Source organism: Diadema antillarum, unplaced genomic scaffold (genome assembly GCF_040938485.1).
Source record: "Diadema antillarum isolate AM-2024a unplaced genomic scaffold, OU_Dant_1.0 seq00000053_RagTag, whole genome shotgun sequence".
Lineage (NCBI taxonomy): Eukaryota > Metazoa > Echinodermata > Echinoidea > Diadematoida > Diadematidae > Diadema > Diadema antillarum.
The window spans coordinates 650,570-667,619 of record NW_027271161.1 but is presented as its reverse complement, the minus strand read 5'-3'; the positions used below and the strand labels follow the sequence as shown (position 1 = coordinate 667,619).

The 17,050-nt window shown below is 37.1% G+C and overlaps 1 protein-coding gene across 1 annotated transcript; it reads left to right on the top strand.

The window, feature by feature from the left end:
- Window positions 1-327: 327 nt before the first annotated feature.
- Window positions 328-16,634, top strand: LOC139725619 (autophagy protein 5-like). The gene is made up of 9 exons (XM_071636708.1): window positions 328-367; window positions 5,347-5,483; window positions 6,129-6,256; window positions 8,179-8,257; window positions 9,020-9,119; window positions 10,949-11,011; window positions 12,475-12,566; window positions 15,430-15,541; window positions 16,425-16,634. The coding sequence occupies exons 2-9, from the start codon at window positions 5,376-5,378 to the stop codon at window positions 16,565-16,567; spliced, it is 825 nt and encodes a 274-aa protein (XP_071492809.1). The 5' UTR covers window positions 328-367; window positions 5,347-5,375; the 3' UTR covers window positions 16,568-16,634.
- The last annotated feature ends 416 nt before the right edge of the window (window positions 16,635-17,050 follow it).

The window sequence follows — 17,050 nt, the reverse complement described above, 5'->3', positions numbered from 1 at the left end:
AAGATTGTTGGGGGCTGAATATGCAGCCCCTCCCCGCCCCACCCCCGCTTACTCTGCGGCCCGCCCTGGAAGTCTGCATGCACACGAGATACCCACCATCACTGCTTCTGCATGGCTTTATGCTTTTTTTGTCTTGAGGGAAAAGAAGACAGAATTTCATTTAAACCTACGCATCCATGATATTGAGTCCTTTACTCCTCGCCTTCTTCCGCCTCACTGGCCCTGAGGTGTACCATAATAATGGTTCGTGATCACAACTGACTGCTTCCATAGAGAATCTAAGGTCTGTGAAAGAAGACTAGGCCATCCAAGGCCATCGAAAGAAAGTGACCGTGTCGACCGTTGTATTTCATCTATTGTTCATTTGGTGAGATCAGACACATGAGTATTGTTAGAATTTGCCATGTTCTTTATGCATACTGTCATTTAGTGAACTTGCTCTGCATGTTTATAATATAAGATTGTTTCAACAACCTGAATTTTATTTAATTATGTAGTTTTGCAGGGGAAGGGCAATAAAGCAGAGTACCGGGTATACGGTCCCACGCATTCATTATTGTGTAGTTATTTTCTTCAGGTGTTTTACCATACACACACATGCACACCCGAGTTCGTGAGTAAATTACTCGGTAAGTAAATGCAGGAGATGAGCTAAAAGTAAGCTCACACGCTACAGCCCTCAGCAGGGAAACTCTCTAAGGTAGAGGAGATGGTGTCACCCTAACTAAATAAGTATAACGTTACACACCAGCCCATCCCCAGTCGCTGTAGGTAGGATAACTGCGACAGCCGCCACACGCAGTGTGTGCGTGTGGCGGCTGCGCCGTGCTCCCATAAAAGATCTTCATGTTGAACAAACGGGTGCCTTTGCGGCGCTATATTTCCTTAATTTTTCAACAGAAACTACTAGGAATACTTACATGGGTCGATGAAACCTAAATGACTATCATCGGCGACTGTTTGATGCATTTCATTGCTTGTGATGCACAAAATGATGTCTTATAAGCAGCTCACCGATGTTCACAGAATTCACAATCACTTGCACAAGCGCACAGAATACTTGAACTAACATAAGCGAAACTGCGGGGAAGCCGCCAGGACCGCGCCTGGCGGCGCGGTCTCCGGGGCTATAGGTAGGACAGCGTACTACAGACACAGTTAGTTACACTACGTCTGGTCGACGTCGGGCGAGTGTCACCTAACACTAGTGCAGTGTTGCACTTGATTTTATTATGGAGATTCTATTTTTATTAATTTAATTTACCTTTGACTGAAATTTGGGTAATCATGTAGAAATGCACACCTACTGTTCGCTTCGCCGTTTGTCAATCAAATTTTGTGCAGCTATATTGGAGATGCTTAAAGGACAAGTTCACCTTCATAAACATAAGGATTGAGCGAATGCAACAATATTAGTAGAACACATCAGTGAAAGTTTGAGGAAAATTGGACAATCGATGCAAAAGTTATGAATTTTTAAAATTTTTGTGTTGGAACCGCTGGATGAGGAGACTACTACAGCTTGTGAGTCATATGCGTACAACAGTATAAAGAAAATGTAAAGAAAATTCAACATATTTTCACTTTTTTCGCATAATAAAAGAGCACTTGACTTGCCTCTTTCTAAAGGCAGGGGGAATAATATTACCCATAACATTTGTCGGTAACGAGTCAGGGGAATGTGTACTTTTTTCAAAACATGACATTTTGTGAAATTCTCTTTATATTTTCCTTATATTGTTGTACGCACGTGACATCTAAGTTATTCACAGACTGCAGTAGTCTTCTCATCCAGCGGTTACTGCACAAAAACTTCAAAAATTCATAACTTTTGAACGGATTGTCCGATTTTCCTCAAACTTTCAATGATGTGGTCTACTAATATTGCTACATTCTCTCAATCCTTATGTTTATGAAGGTGAACTTGTCCTTTAAATTTAACCATATCAGAGATTTTCATGGAATTAGACAGCCGAAAAGGGAAGACAAATGAGAAATCAGAGCTGAAAAGTACGTCGGTCGCGAACATAATCTCCGACGTAGAAAGTAGTGCATCGATTTCGCGGAGAACGATGTCAGCGATTATAATCAATTCTGGTGGTCTCTAATTAGCCACTTACTAACAATATCAAACACCACTTGTGCAATATGTTTAGGCCTGACTAGGCCCTACTTTCTTTTTCGTATTTTTTTCTCATTGTCTTCATTGCCACTATCTTCACGATCCTGATTATCACTATTCAAATTATTGATACAGAAATTATTCATACCAGCATTTGGACGTCCTTTCTTTAAAAATTGTGGCAAGTATTGATTTTTTCATGACAAAAGTTGATATTTTAATTTGAATACAATATTGTTGAAGAGAATAGAATGAGTTGGAGGAAAAGTGGAAGGAAAAGGTAGGGCTATAAAAGGAGGGAGAGAGAGAGCGAGAAAGAGAGAAAAGAAGGTGAGAAGGAAGTTGAATTCAAAGGGGATTTGTTTCTAGTAATCTACTGTACATATATAGGCCTAATAATAGTAAATTAATGAGAATAGTGTAAGAAAAAGTGAGAGACTATGTATTAATATAACAGAATTCTTATAAAGTGCTCATTCTACCTATTAAAAAAGATACTCATGGCGCTGTAGAAATAGAATATTGAAATTGACATGGTAATATGTTTTCAATTTATGAGTTTGATTTGAAGTATAAATAATTGTTTTTATGATAGTATTTATTTTTCCATTTCATTTTTTATTATGTATTGAACTGCAACCTCAATATTTGCTTTTGTTTTGTAGTAAAGGTCCATTTTATTGTGCAATATTCATGATGGGTAATCTTCATTTTTTTCATATATCTTTTATTGTTTTGTACACATTATCCTTCCATCATTTAGTCAGCAAAAAATGTTGACAGATATTCAGTCACACGCAGGAGAAAATTAACTAAAACAATAAAAAACACACGCATCAAGATCACTTTCTTTCTACCACTTTTGACTGTTGAGCCGACGTAATTATTGTTGTTAAACACCAAACAAGTGGCTGTATCACAGACTACAACGATTGATTATCATCGTTCGCTCTTCCACATAATCATCATCGATCATGCTACGCTACAAAGCCATCGATCGGCATACTTTTGAGTCGGAATTAGCTAATTTTCTTGTGTAATTTATAATTGGCTATGAAATTTCATGAAACCGTCAGATATGGTCTATCTTGACATTTCTGACAGCCACAAGAAGGTTTCATTAACAAATTTTAAGGAAGGAAATGGTAGGTGTGCATAGTGTGCATTTCTACAGGATTACCAAAATTTGGGGGAAATTTGCAGTATCGACTATCGACCGTGACCAGTCTGCAGGTCTGTGACTTTATGTTTGAAAAATTGAGAGTGTTAGCATGCGAGTGAGTAGATAGATGGAAAACTTAGCTTGTGTTTGATAGCAATCTATAGGTACATGTAACTGTAATACATAGCTAGTCTATGGGTGCATTTATAAGATTTTTCTTCTGGTCAGAAACAGTGTTTTGAAACACTGTTTCTGGCCAAACAGTGTTTCTAGCAAGAAAAAAAAATCTTATAAACACTAACCGTGATTTGAAACAGTGTTTTTAAACACTGTTTTGAAACGCACAAAATAGTGCATTTCAAAACAGTGTTTCTGTAGAAACAGTGTTTCAAATATCTTATCAACGCAACCGCGATCTCAAACACTGTTTAAATGACGTCACAATGCCTTGCGCGCACCCTGTTTGACCTTCTGCCGAGGAAAAATTGTGCAGCGTGAGTTGCGCAATGGCACAGTCTGAGCGAGAGCCCCAACATGCTCGGAGAAAAAATCTTATAAATGCTCTCCTGACAAAACTGTGATTTGAAACAGTGTTTCAAAACAGTGTTTCAAAACAGTGATTCTAGGCATGCAAAATCTTATAAACGCGGCCTATATGAGAGTAATGTGCCCAAGTTTGGTACGGTACACTTAACTAACAGTTTTCGTGCGGTAGTTCCATAATAGATGAAGTCTTGAGTGTATCTTTCGGAACATTTTGTGTCAATATAATGACATTCTGAATGCATATAATCTTTAAGATATAAGAATTATAAAAGAAACTTGGCAAAACTTGGTTTTTAAGTTACCTTCTATGGTGCCATGATTGGTACAGCGCATCTTTAATTGGTACACACACATGACTTGTATGTGCTGTAATACAACTTCATTCATTTGCCTGCATCAACATTATTACCCATAAAGAATCATGTAGCTGTACCAATCATGGCATGGCACTGTCTGGAGGCAAGGTTTACAGTACTAGTATTTATGTAAATTTCTCTGTGAGCTCACTAGTCATTTGTAATCTGGCTGCTGTTGACTTAACATCACAACCAACTTCATTTGCACAAGAGATCACTATTCACCGTTCAGTGCGCAACAACTGGAAAATAGTGGTCTAAAATGAGGACTGCATCTTAATTCGTCTGCTAATTGCCAGCTTGAAATCTAGTTTGGCAAGATGTCATGAAGATCAAAAACTTTTTGTGAAGCTTTACTGGTCTTTGCTGTCCTGTTAACTGTGAATTTCAAGAGGTAACAGGCTGCATCTTTCAAACATGATATACATACAAGGCTATGGATTATTAATTAGCGTCAAGTGTGTCAAAGAATACTGGGCTGTGCCAATCATGGCGCTTTACCAATCACGGGCTCATTACTCTGACTATAATATGATACTAAATCATATAGACAGAGTCTAGTAGGATTTGTATGAGATATTTAAACAGTATTGAGCTTTTAAATATTCTTTACAACTGTTGGGTATTTCGTGGTGCATGGTTTTCATTATTTGTATGTGTCAGACGAACTAACCTATACCCTCACCACACTGTAAAATGGCAGTGATCCACACCCTGCATTTACATCGATGATATTGATAATGGTTCTGCACAAAATATTTCTATATATTATAGGGCCTATATGAACCCACAATTACATTGATGTTAATCCATATGTTGTGCCTTAATAAGCTGATGATTCCTTGTATGTGGTGAGGTACTTGAAAAGTGCAGTAAAGATACCATTTTTGCAGAAACTTTAAATCTCTGAATGCATGTAATTTAGCATACTTTGTTTGATTTTCATTGGGCAAAATAATAAAGTCATTTTATCATTCAAGATATTCTTGCCCTCACACACAAAAGTTAAGAAAGCATACTTATGTTGATAAGCTGATCTGGTCAGACTTCTAACATTCTTTCATCAATTTGATTGCCAAGCTTTATGCTTGTCAGTGGTTGCCCTACTGCACTATACATAATCGTGTCATAATTTCAAATTCTTGTCAATTTGATTTTAGAATCCTTGTTTTGAGAGGAGGTCAGAGAGATGGCAGACGACAGAGAAGTCCTGCGTGAAGTGTGGGAGGGGAGAATACCACTTTGCTTTGTCTTGGCAGAAGATGAATCATCCATGGAGAACCCAGAACCATTTGTGGTAAGCCAATCCTCAACACTCCAAGATATCTTAGCTAATAGGTTGCCAAGGTGCAGCATAGAGATGAAGAATTTATAGACCATACAGTCCAATTCCGCTCCTTTGTCATACCCTGTGTATTTTTATGAATTGAGGTAAAAGTGAACGGACAGAATCATAGAAGTTTCATCAATATTGGATGTGAACTGTAGAGTTCATGCAAATAAAATGAGGTTCCGATGTCACAACCTCGCTAGCTTCTCAATCAACGTCCATTCTTTGAGTAAAATTACAATGAAGAACTGACTTCTATAGCATCAAATGACAATTTTTGTGTTGTACTAGAGCTGATCAATGATTACTTCTTTGGGTGAAGGATTTATAGATCCTGAATTATTGACCAAAATCATGATTTTTGTAATATCTTTGTGTTCGAACAAATGAGAACATTGTGAGTTGAGGGCATCATCGCTGTAGGATATAGGTAATGTGGTTGTGATGAATATCACTGTGGTGACCACATACATGTAGCTTAATTTCGTTTTTTCTTAAATCTTGGAATAGGTGTAAGGTCTATGGTATCAATTTATGAAGTTTGGAGATGTCACTGTTTTGACCAGAATAAATTTGACTTTTTTGCTTTTGTTTTGTTGGTTCTTCCGTCAGTTGATGGTATCAAGATTGACATACATCACATTAGTCACTGAGAAAATCCAAAAGCACTTCAAGAAGTTTACAGCTATAGATGAAGGAGACGAAATCTGGTTTGAATCGGACGGACAACCTCTTAAATGGTAAGACACTCTCATAAAGATTTTTAGCCTGTCTGTCTTTGTTTTGTTGTTTTGTTTCCCTTTTTATTTGGTGTTATATTAGATCAATCCAGAACATTATTACATGTACTTTTAGTCTTTTGGCACTCATACTTGATTTGAATGTAAGATTATTTGATTTTAAGCTCAAATAAGCAGAATGAATTTGTAAAGCAGCAATGAAGATTTTTATTGAAATTAAAGGACAAGTCCACCTTCATAGACATGTGGATTGAGTAAATGCAGCAATATTAGGAGAGTACATCAGTGAAAGTTTGGGGAAAATCTGACAGTCCGTTCCGAAGTTATGAATTTTTTAAGTATCTGCGAAGTCACTGCTGGATAAGAAGGCTACTACAGTGTATGATGTCATATGCGTACAACGTTATAAGGAAAATAAAAAGAGAATTTCACACAACTTTACATTTTGAATAAAGTGCACATTTCTTCAACTTGTTACTGACGTATCTTAAGGGTAATATTATTCCCCCTGCCTTCTGAAAGAGAGAAGTTGAGTGTTCTTTTGTTGTGCGAGAAAAGTGAAAATATGTCGAATTTTCTTTATTCTTTCTTTATATCGTTGTACACATGTGACATCACAAGCTATAGTAGTCTTCTCATCCAGCCGTGAGTGAGCAGAAACTTCAAAAATTCATAACTTTTGAACGGGTTGTCCGATTTTCCTCAAATTCTCACTGATGTGTTCTACTGATATTGCTGCATTCACTCAACCCATATGTCTATGATGGTGAACTTGTCCTTTCAATGATTCATTCAACAGACTGTGACCCATTTTCTATTATGCCCGTGGAGTATCAGATATCCATAAGTGTTATCAAATGTCAGATGAAACTTGTAAATACAATGTATATTAGAGTAATCTGTCATATATGATGGCAAACATAGTTTTTATTTTATATTATCTATGACAATCCTTATGTACATATTTGTAACATTCTGAATAATTCCACTTATCTTGTGATGATATCAAAATGAGCCTATTACTTTAAAAAATTTTGAAATTTCTGCCTGTAGATTTTAAAAAACAGTTAACCCGTTCCTTTTGCAATTCTCTGAGCGCCTTCAATGTCCCAAAACGAGATTCTTTTTGCGAGGCAACAGAGAACGGACAGGTTAGTAATCCACCTGTGCGAAGGCAGTCAAGCGGTACATGTACCCCCTTCCTGTGGTCAACTCCATGTGCCATCGAACAATAGAATTATTGATCGGGTGCAATGAATGAATAGAGCGTGCCCTGACGTGCTCACAAACTCTTTTGTTATACACAAAAGACGCACCTACAGACCATGTAAATGGGATCAGAGAAGTCAAATATCCATTGAGCTCAACCTTGATTGCTTTGTACATCTTTACACGAGTTTTACAGCAAAACAAGCACACACTACCGAGGAGAAAATGCAAATAATACTGCGATATATGGAATTTTCATACACAAAGAAAACAGATATTCATAGAAGAAACTCTAATCTTTCTAGTACAGCCATTTTTCTGGGCATCGTAACACAAATTAATATGAATTTAGGCCACGAATGCAGGCACTGCTGTCTATATTTTCGCTACCTGGTATGCCAGGTTCCCATATATCAGTTGACGCCACGGGAACCTGGTATACCAGGTTCCCGTATGGAACGGCTTAACAACAGCTGTCCCTACCCTCTCCATATTTTAGAGCAAGCCCATCATCTAATTTGATACCATCAAATGTGGAAGCTGCATTCATCAATGATGATTCCACTGTAAAGTAGTCTGCTGAACAGGGGATATAGCAGAACAGAACTTTTGCATTGATATTGAGGGGCAATGTGGTATGCATGCATAGATTAGTATATTTGATGTAAATTCCAGCTTGATCAACTTATTTTCACCACTCTCTCTACATGCAGGCACTACCCAGTGGGAGTTTTATTTGACCTGTTCATGCATGATAAACCGCTGCCATGGAGAGTTACAGTACACTTCAAGGTAACTAGTGATAAACTATTGGCACCAACTGTAATTTTCTAAAGCTAGTATATCCATGGCAAGCCTTACAAAAATTGAGCATGGAGCAGCGAGCTTCAAAGTCTCCCTGATGCTACAGGAGGTTCCCTCAAAAGTAATATGTTCCTTCATGTTCTGCCAAATTAGATGGATTTCATTTATGTAAAAGACAAGGCTATGTATTTTGAAATCTTTATGTCATTCTGTTTGTGAATGTAACTGGTATTGGTCAATAATTTCCAATCTTTTGTCTCTCTGGAGATGTTTGGATGAGTCCCAAGTATATTCGGGCAGATGTCTATGGGAAATGCGTGTTGTAGCAAAATCAGCCCGTCCTCAACAGGTTAATAGTATTACCGCTGCCTAATTGTCCAGTCATAGTTAAAGAGCATACATACCAATCATTGCTCAACATTTCTGATTTCAGATTTTTTTGGCCGAGTGTGGTCCACACAGCAAGTCCTTCACAATCAGAAGAGAATTGAAGGATTTTGTTGCTAATGAATTCACCAATAATTACTTATCATGTTTAGGTAATGTCATTATAGTCACACACACAGATGAAAGTGTAGACCTGAAATTATGTGTGTGATTTTAAGTTTGTTTGTTGTTTTTTCTCACAGGCAATTGTTTGGGTGCAAATGTTTGTCTTCCAGTTGCTTTCCTAGCTTTCAATGCTGTCTTTTGAGTTTCTTCCTGTTCCTCTCTTTAATAGTTTATCATTCTCTCCTTGTTGCTCTGCAGAATTTCCCAGAGGATGAAATACTGCATTGTAAAAGCAAAGAAGTGATAGAGGCCATGTACATGTCTTGTGTGAAGGAAGCAGATGTTCTCAAGCACAAAGGTAGGCTTTAATCTATCAGACATTGCAGCTGGGATGATAGCATCGTCCACAAAGAAATTAGATATTTGTCCACATTAGCAATTTAGAGCCTTTAGAAGAGCTACCAAGTTTAACTCATTCTGTAGGAGGCTTCTTGAAAAACGAGATGTCTCTCCACGTCCTGAGAAAAAAAGTAAAAAAAGATGTACCCAATTTGAAAAGTACCAGTAGTTTTGCCTATTGAGGTGTATTTAACCAAGGAGGTGTTAGAAAAGGAGAGACAACTCCTGCTCTCCTTTGAAGTCATGCGCGGCACCGCCGAAAAGTTATGCGCTTAACTACAGGTGGAAATCAGGTGCTTTGACAAAAGAGAGCATCAATAATGGGGATTAGCACTCTCACATCTAGAAATACTTGCCCCTACTGCATTTCGCTCTCTCTCTTTCAATGTGATGGCAACAATGAATTTGTGTACCTTAAATTGGAGCAGCGAATCAAAATGCAGTGTAAAACTGACAATTTTAACAGCAAATAGTTTAAAAGCACGCTGGTGCATGCTTTAGCGGAGTACTTTATTTGAAAGATCAAAATATCCCAGATTAAAACTATTAAAAATGGAAAACTAACATGCGGAAATGTGTGCATTATAGAAAAATATTAGGGTTTTAAGATGGCCCAATTTTCATTTCATTTCAATTTGCGCATTACGAAGAAACTAGAAATACGTGTTTATAATATTGAATTCTTTCCTAAACTACTCTTAATCCATTCAAGTATTTCACTTAAAATTTTACTTGGAAATAAAGCTTGTAATTCAACGAAAGGTGAAATGCGTTCTTCGTCTCCGAACTTCGCCTTGCAACTAGAGCGGTGCAGAGCATGACTTCAAAGCGTATAGTGGAATGCTAGACATCCCATTGTAACGCTTTGAACCAAAACATGTGTTTGTATGAATTACGAAGAGTTGTCTCTCCTTTTCTAACACCTCCCTGATTTAACAGACAGATATTTCTCTGAAAGCGTTCAAATCTCCTTGATTTTGGTGTTTCAATATTTGCAACCCTGCTGCAGCCCTGAATTACAGGCAAAATCATAGGCCTACATGTGGTGACCATCAGCAATATCTTGTATAATGTGGTAATTGACCAGTTACCTTTGGCTACCATGAAGTCCTTGTAGCTTAACATGCCTGCCAACTGTTACTATTAATACTAGCAGGAATATCCCCGTTTTATCAGGAAAACAGGATTGTCATTTGACTGTGAGTTCCTGTATCTTTGAACATCCATTTATAGGAAAGAATGGGAAAATTTGATAAAAAACATTGAAAACTTGTATGTCTACAAATATAGTCCCCTTTGTGTCTATGTGGTCCAAGGTCAGATGATATGGGTTAATGTTCTACCTGATCTTTGTATCGTATCAGATCAGTGTAAACTTGCAATAACTTAGTAAGAGTGACTCTTATCAGGGAAGAGTTTGTAGTGGACATATTATCAACTTGGGGCATAATTTTTAGTATGTCTGTATTTTTTTCTGTATAAACCAATGATAAAGTTAGGAGATGATGACATCATCACCTAATTTTATTTGACATATTATGTGCTTGCAACCTAGTCACTATTTTGTGATAACCCATTAAATGTTAATATTTTATGATTATCTATTTCTTGTCCGATTTGACACAATGTAGTGGTTCTATTTGTTTGATTTTACTCAATTCATTAAAGTCAACTTGAATATGTATTAGAGTTGCACTTTATAGGTTTAAGCATACATTATGTACATATTTCTATTCATTTTCATATTATGTACTTATTCTATTCATTTATTTTTAAATTTGATTTTAGGGCATGTCATGAACAATCTGCAGCAGAAAGATCACAAACAGCTGTGGACGGGACTCCAAAGTGGTGAGTGTAAAATGGTTGATAGAGGGCACTACTTATCAATAGTTGATGTTTACACTTTTTCTTTAATTACACATTGACTGCTTCAGCATATGCACCACCTGCAGTCACCCCTTTAAAGGACAAGTTCACCTTCATAAACATAAGGATTGAGAAAATGCAACAATATTAGTAGAACACATCAGTGAAAGTTTGAGGAAAATTGGACAATCGATGCAAAAGTTATGAATTTTTTAAATATTTGTGTTGGAACAGCTGGATGAGGAGACTACTACAGCTTGTGAGTCATATGCGTACAACAGTATAAAGAAAATGTAAAAGAAAATTCACCATATTTCACTTTTTTCGCATAATAAAAGAGCACTTGACTTGCCTCTTTCTGAAGGCAGGGGGAATAATATTACCCATAACATTTGTCGGTAAAGAGTCAGGGGAATGTGTACTTTTTTCAAAAGATGGAATTTTGTGAAATTCTCTTTATATTTTCCTTATATTGTTGTACGCATGTGACATCTAAGTTATTCATACGCTGCAGTAGTCTTCTCATTCAGCGGGTACTGCACAAAAACTTCAAAAATGCATAACTTTTGAACGGATTGTCTGATTTTCCTCAAACTTTCAATGATGTGTTCTACTAATATTGCTACATTCGCTCAACCCTTATGTTTATGAAGGTGAACTTGTCCTTTAACAAACAACAACAAAATCACTGCCAAATCCAATGCAACCTTTGTGGGTGTGTGTGTTTGTGTGTGTTTGTTTGTGTGCATGTTTGTACACATAGTTTTGCATACCGGTACAAGGGATATATATGTATTTGTAGATTATTACAATATCAAAAGAAAATTTTGGAACAAGAGAAAAACAGTAGGCCTATATGTCCATATGTGCAATGTCGTGGGTGTGTGTGAGAGAGTTTTTTTTTTTTTTTTTTGCTTGGTTCATAGTATCCCTGTATCATCCTACACTCCGACTGTCCTGTAATCTCCAGTGATAGTGTCAAACTCGCTGCTTCCTTCAGTCAGTAGAGGTTGACAGTGAAAGCTCTCTTGCTGCAGAAGGCATTACTTCTGTTCATTGGTTGGATATTTCCCCATATTCTATACATAGATAATCATGTGCTCTGTAGGACGACCATAAAGGAACAAAAATGCAGCACACAGATGAACTTACATACAATGTCCATGTACACCGACTTTCCCATTTACACAGTGCTGCATTGCAGTAATTATTGCATTTTATCAAATAAAGTAACAATGTTGCGCAGTCCTTACATAGAGAAAAGAGAAATTGTTTGACTTTGGAATGACAGCAAAATTATTCACTTATTCAAAAACTGTCAGTTACAAACTCACAAGCTGAATTTATTGACTTCCACAGATGATGTTTTTGTGTAATGTTATGATGACTTTAAAGCCACCATACAACCACCTGCTACAATCATTTTCATTGGTTGTTTCTTTCAGACAAATTTGATCAGTTTTGGACCACCAACAGGAGGCTTATGGAAAGACTGAACAATGATCCTTTCAAATACATTCCATTCAGGATATACCAGGTTAGTGTGAAGATTCCTGAATCCTTGAAGTAACTGTTTCTTCTAGTGGACCACAGTGTTCTGGTTTGTATGCTCTTCATGTGTCAATTGTGTTTGTTTTGTTTGTTATCTTGTTTTGTTGTGTTGTGTTTGTGTGTGTTTTGTGGCTTTACGAGTATTTGAAGTCTTGCATATGTTTTGTTGTGAGGGATAGTAGTCTTAAAACAAAGTGCAGGAGATGATCATGTCTGGCCATTATTACTGTACATAGTACATTTCTTTGCTGTTTTGTGTGAGAGTAAAATAACCCCTCAATGCATAATTCCCATATTCTCCTGTTCTTGCTTTTTTTCTTTATTTGATCTTTTGTTAGTGTATTTTGTTAGTTTTTTTCTGTTGTATGTTTTGCTCAAAGTGCCAGTAATCCTTGTGTTTGATATAGAGTGTATACACTATTAGGGCAATTCCGCGGTTAGTAACGTTACATTTGAACAAATTTAGATATTTGTTTTTACTACAAAATTACCATTTATTCATTTCAAGTCAAAATTATGTCAAAAACATATTCATCCTACCCATGTTTATGATACAGAAAAGAATGAATACAATCCAAGAAATATTAGAATTGCTATGGCAACTTAAAGGGCTGGTTAGTAACGTTACGAAAAAAGGACATGACAAAAAAATCAATGTCTTGTAACAAAAAGTGTGCAAAAATTCAAGTTACTTCAAACAAAGTGTTGCATTAATTTCAATTATTGCATCATGACAAATGTTCATGCAAATTTTTTTAGCAATTCCACCGATAATTTTTTAGTTAGACCCCCAAAAGCATGGTTAGTAACGTTACGGTTAGTAACGTTACATTTGTCCGGAGTAATTCCGCAGGTCATTTCATCCTTTTGTAATTGACAAAATGTCACATGACTTCTGGAGTATTTAAATGTATTCATCTTTTACCCTTTAGCAAAGCTTTGAGGAAAAAAATTCAAAGGAACCCACTGTAATTTGCATTTAAGTGAATTTCAGCATCCCCAGTCCCACATGTACATTTTAGATGATGGTTTTAGATCTCGCAAAATCAATGAATACGAAAAATAAAATCTACTGAATTTGAAAGACCTTAATGATTGATGAACATCCATGGCATTAGTTGATACCTAAATCAAGGAGTAAGATAAAGAGGCACATTTCAGTCAGTCCGCACCGCGAGCGAAAACGCACGTATTTATTCAAGTCGTATGCACGGCTGAGCGGTGCTTGCATACGTAATGAGCAGATACATGGTCATGAATAAATCCGTGTAGAACGAGTATTTCTTGTCAGTTTTCGACACTTTTAATATCGACAGAAAGAGGAAACATTAGCAAATATGCTCATGATCAAAATAAAACGGAAAAGAAGAATATAGAATATCAAAATCTCTCTCGAATTCGGTATTGTATTCAAAAATATTCCTTCACGTTTGACGGCAAAAAACTAACATGAAATCTTTCATGCCCCTCTAAAATATGGTGAAGACTATGTCCGCTAAAGTATATAGTATCACAATAAGGGCAAGTTTTCTCATCTTCATTTCAATACGGGTCAGGAACTAGCAAAATTCAGAGACATGTCTAGCGTCGAGTTTAAAAAGATTATCCTCGCGTTCACACCGGAATTCCGGGTCTGTGATTGGTCGAAATCTGTCGCAAGACGCGGCGTGTCGCATTGCGTAGTATCCATTGGCTGCTGACTCAATGCTGTGAGTTCAAAAATTATGTATCAGATAAAAGTGTCATTGATATGAGTAATAGCTGAATAGTGTACAACTGAGTAGGAGGTAATTTGAAAATGAGAGCCTATATCAGTGTTATGAAATCCATGATTTTTTTAAATGTTAGGTTCCAGATTGTGATCGAATTTTCACTCTCTATACAAAACTTGAACTTTACACAGGAACCAATGATGTGTATGTGAGTGTGCACTTACAATGACCCTGAACAATGGACCTGGCTACCATCTGTCCCGAGCTCTGCTGCAAGGCACATGAATGCTTTATCAATTATTCATGTGGATTGCCCTGAGTACTGCTAGTCTGAATTCTTGACACAGGGTGAAATGCATGCACATGAAAGAAGTAAGCACATGTTTCCATGTGCTTGCACACACCACATTTCAGAATGAACAAAGACTAGCTGCGATAGTGGAATTCCTCATGAAGCATTCCAATCCTGGTCATTGTCCACGACCATTGTCTGGGTATCAACAACACACTCCACGCGTGTTCATTCACTACCCCACTTCCGGTAAGAAAACATAATTTGCCTTGTTTTCAACAAGAAAATTCACAACCTTAAGAATGGTGCCCCTCTTCGTTTTTTAAATGATCATACTCGCTCAAGTTTCACGATTGTGAAATCGAAGAAATTACGGAGATCTATTTTCAATACCAGTCAGGAACTAGCAAAACATCAAACTATGATCTAAAAGCTTCTTGAACACTGGCAAAATAATCGTTTACTTTGATGCTAAAATGGACTACTATATTGAGATAAAAAATAGGGAAATTAGGTATCAAATTAATGAGCATTATCAGCTCTATAACCTACCCAACCATCCTGGGTCAAACAATGCACTGCGAAAGCTATGAAAGCTGTTGTTGCGACCTCTGCAAAAACTGTCGCAAAGTATCGCGAAATCTCGTCAGTCTCAAGGGCACAAACTGCACAAACGTGATTCTGAATAAAATTGTCGTTCGTGACTCATTATCGCACGCGCTGCGGACTGACTGATTTCTTTTATCCATGTCATGTCCACCTAACTGCGGAATTGCCCATTAAGTAGCTTGTAGAGACATATTGCTGTTTCCTTCACTGCCCCCTCCTCGTTCATCTATCCCCAGCCTGACAAAGTCTGCATCCAGAGGTTATTCAAGCCAGTCAGTGAGGAGGGAGAACCACTCACACTCCGTGCCTTGCTAGCTCACAGTGTACCGGACTTTTTTGGGGAAGGTGGTAAGTACTGACTCCTGATGTTTTCCTCAACTTTTACCTCCTCAGCAGAAGGTAGTGAAAAACTGTTGTGTCTCCAGACATGGTGACAGTTAAGTTTTCTGTTGACATATTGCCAGCCAAATCACGCTTTTGTTGTGGTTTCAATGGGAAGTACAGAAAAAAAGAAAAAGAAAAAAGAACTATGCTTAGAGTGACATTGGAAGAACAAAAGAAATAAGCAATGTTGGTATCAAATGTGTTATTGTGTCTGCTACATTCGCTTGTGTTGAGTTTTGTCACCAGTCAGCTCAGAACACACACACTCACGAACACGCAACAGTATGGCTTTGGTGGTTGAATTCTTCTTTGGAGGACAGGCAACATTTTGTCTTCAGATTTTCAGTCATGTAAATTATTGATTGCTAGGTGCAAAAGTGTAATAGATGCTTATGTATGTGTACAAAATAACACTGATACAAATATGGGTATATGAGAATAGTACCAATTATGAATGAAGAAAGTACAGTAATCAGTTGTCTCACGATGTGCAAACGTTCTTCATTCATTCTTCACCACGATGAACCTCTTCCAATCTATAGTACCAATTATGTTGTGGAATAAGAAAAAAAAAGAAGAAATCAGAAATACTTCCATGATGACTTTCCAGACAATTTTTTTTTGGCTTTAATGTGTGATTCAAATTGCAGAATTGCAGTTTTCTTTCATTATATTGAAATATCATTATAGCCAAATAGTAAAGTATGCAAAGATGTATAGATAATTTTGAGACCTGAATATTTACTTCGTTGTAACAAAAATGTCATTATAACCATGTTTGTTACAACAGGAGTACACTGCTTCACATCCATAATTTCCTTCAACTCCATGATTTTCTTGAGTGCAGATAATAAGGACTACAAGGTGCTTATCCATGGCATTGAGACGCCGCGGGACACACCGGTGCAGTGGCTTAGTGAACACCTGAGCTATCCGGACAATTTCCTTCACATGTGCATTCTGCCTACGCAACCTGAGAACGAGATTTGAGGATGTCTTTCCAAAATGCTTTCCGATGCAATATGCATGAATTGGACTCCAAAGAGAGAGGATGAATTTATGTTGGTGGTTGTCTGTCTTAGCTGATTTTTTTTTTTTTTTTTTTTTTTGGCGACTCCTGATTTGCACACAAGGGAATATGCAGTTGAATTCTGTTGTTCAGAAAAATCCAATACATTATTGCATCAGTCTTAGCAGTATTTCTAGATATGTATGTTTTGTATTGAGCATGCTTGTCTATGACCCACCTCACATGTAACAAGCCTGTTGTAAAAACACACAGCATGATACTATCTACGACTGCGAGAGGATTTCATGAGCAAAAGAGTCAGTATTTACTCGTAGCGCTATTCCATGACAAGATTAAAAACCGGGAAAAAAAGAACAATTGTATTGCTTGTTTCACAATATGTGCCAGAAGGATTTGCCACCAAGTGCACATCTTGTAAACATTGATACACACAATCATGTTCC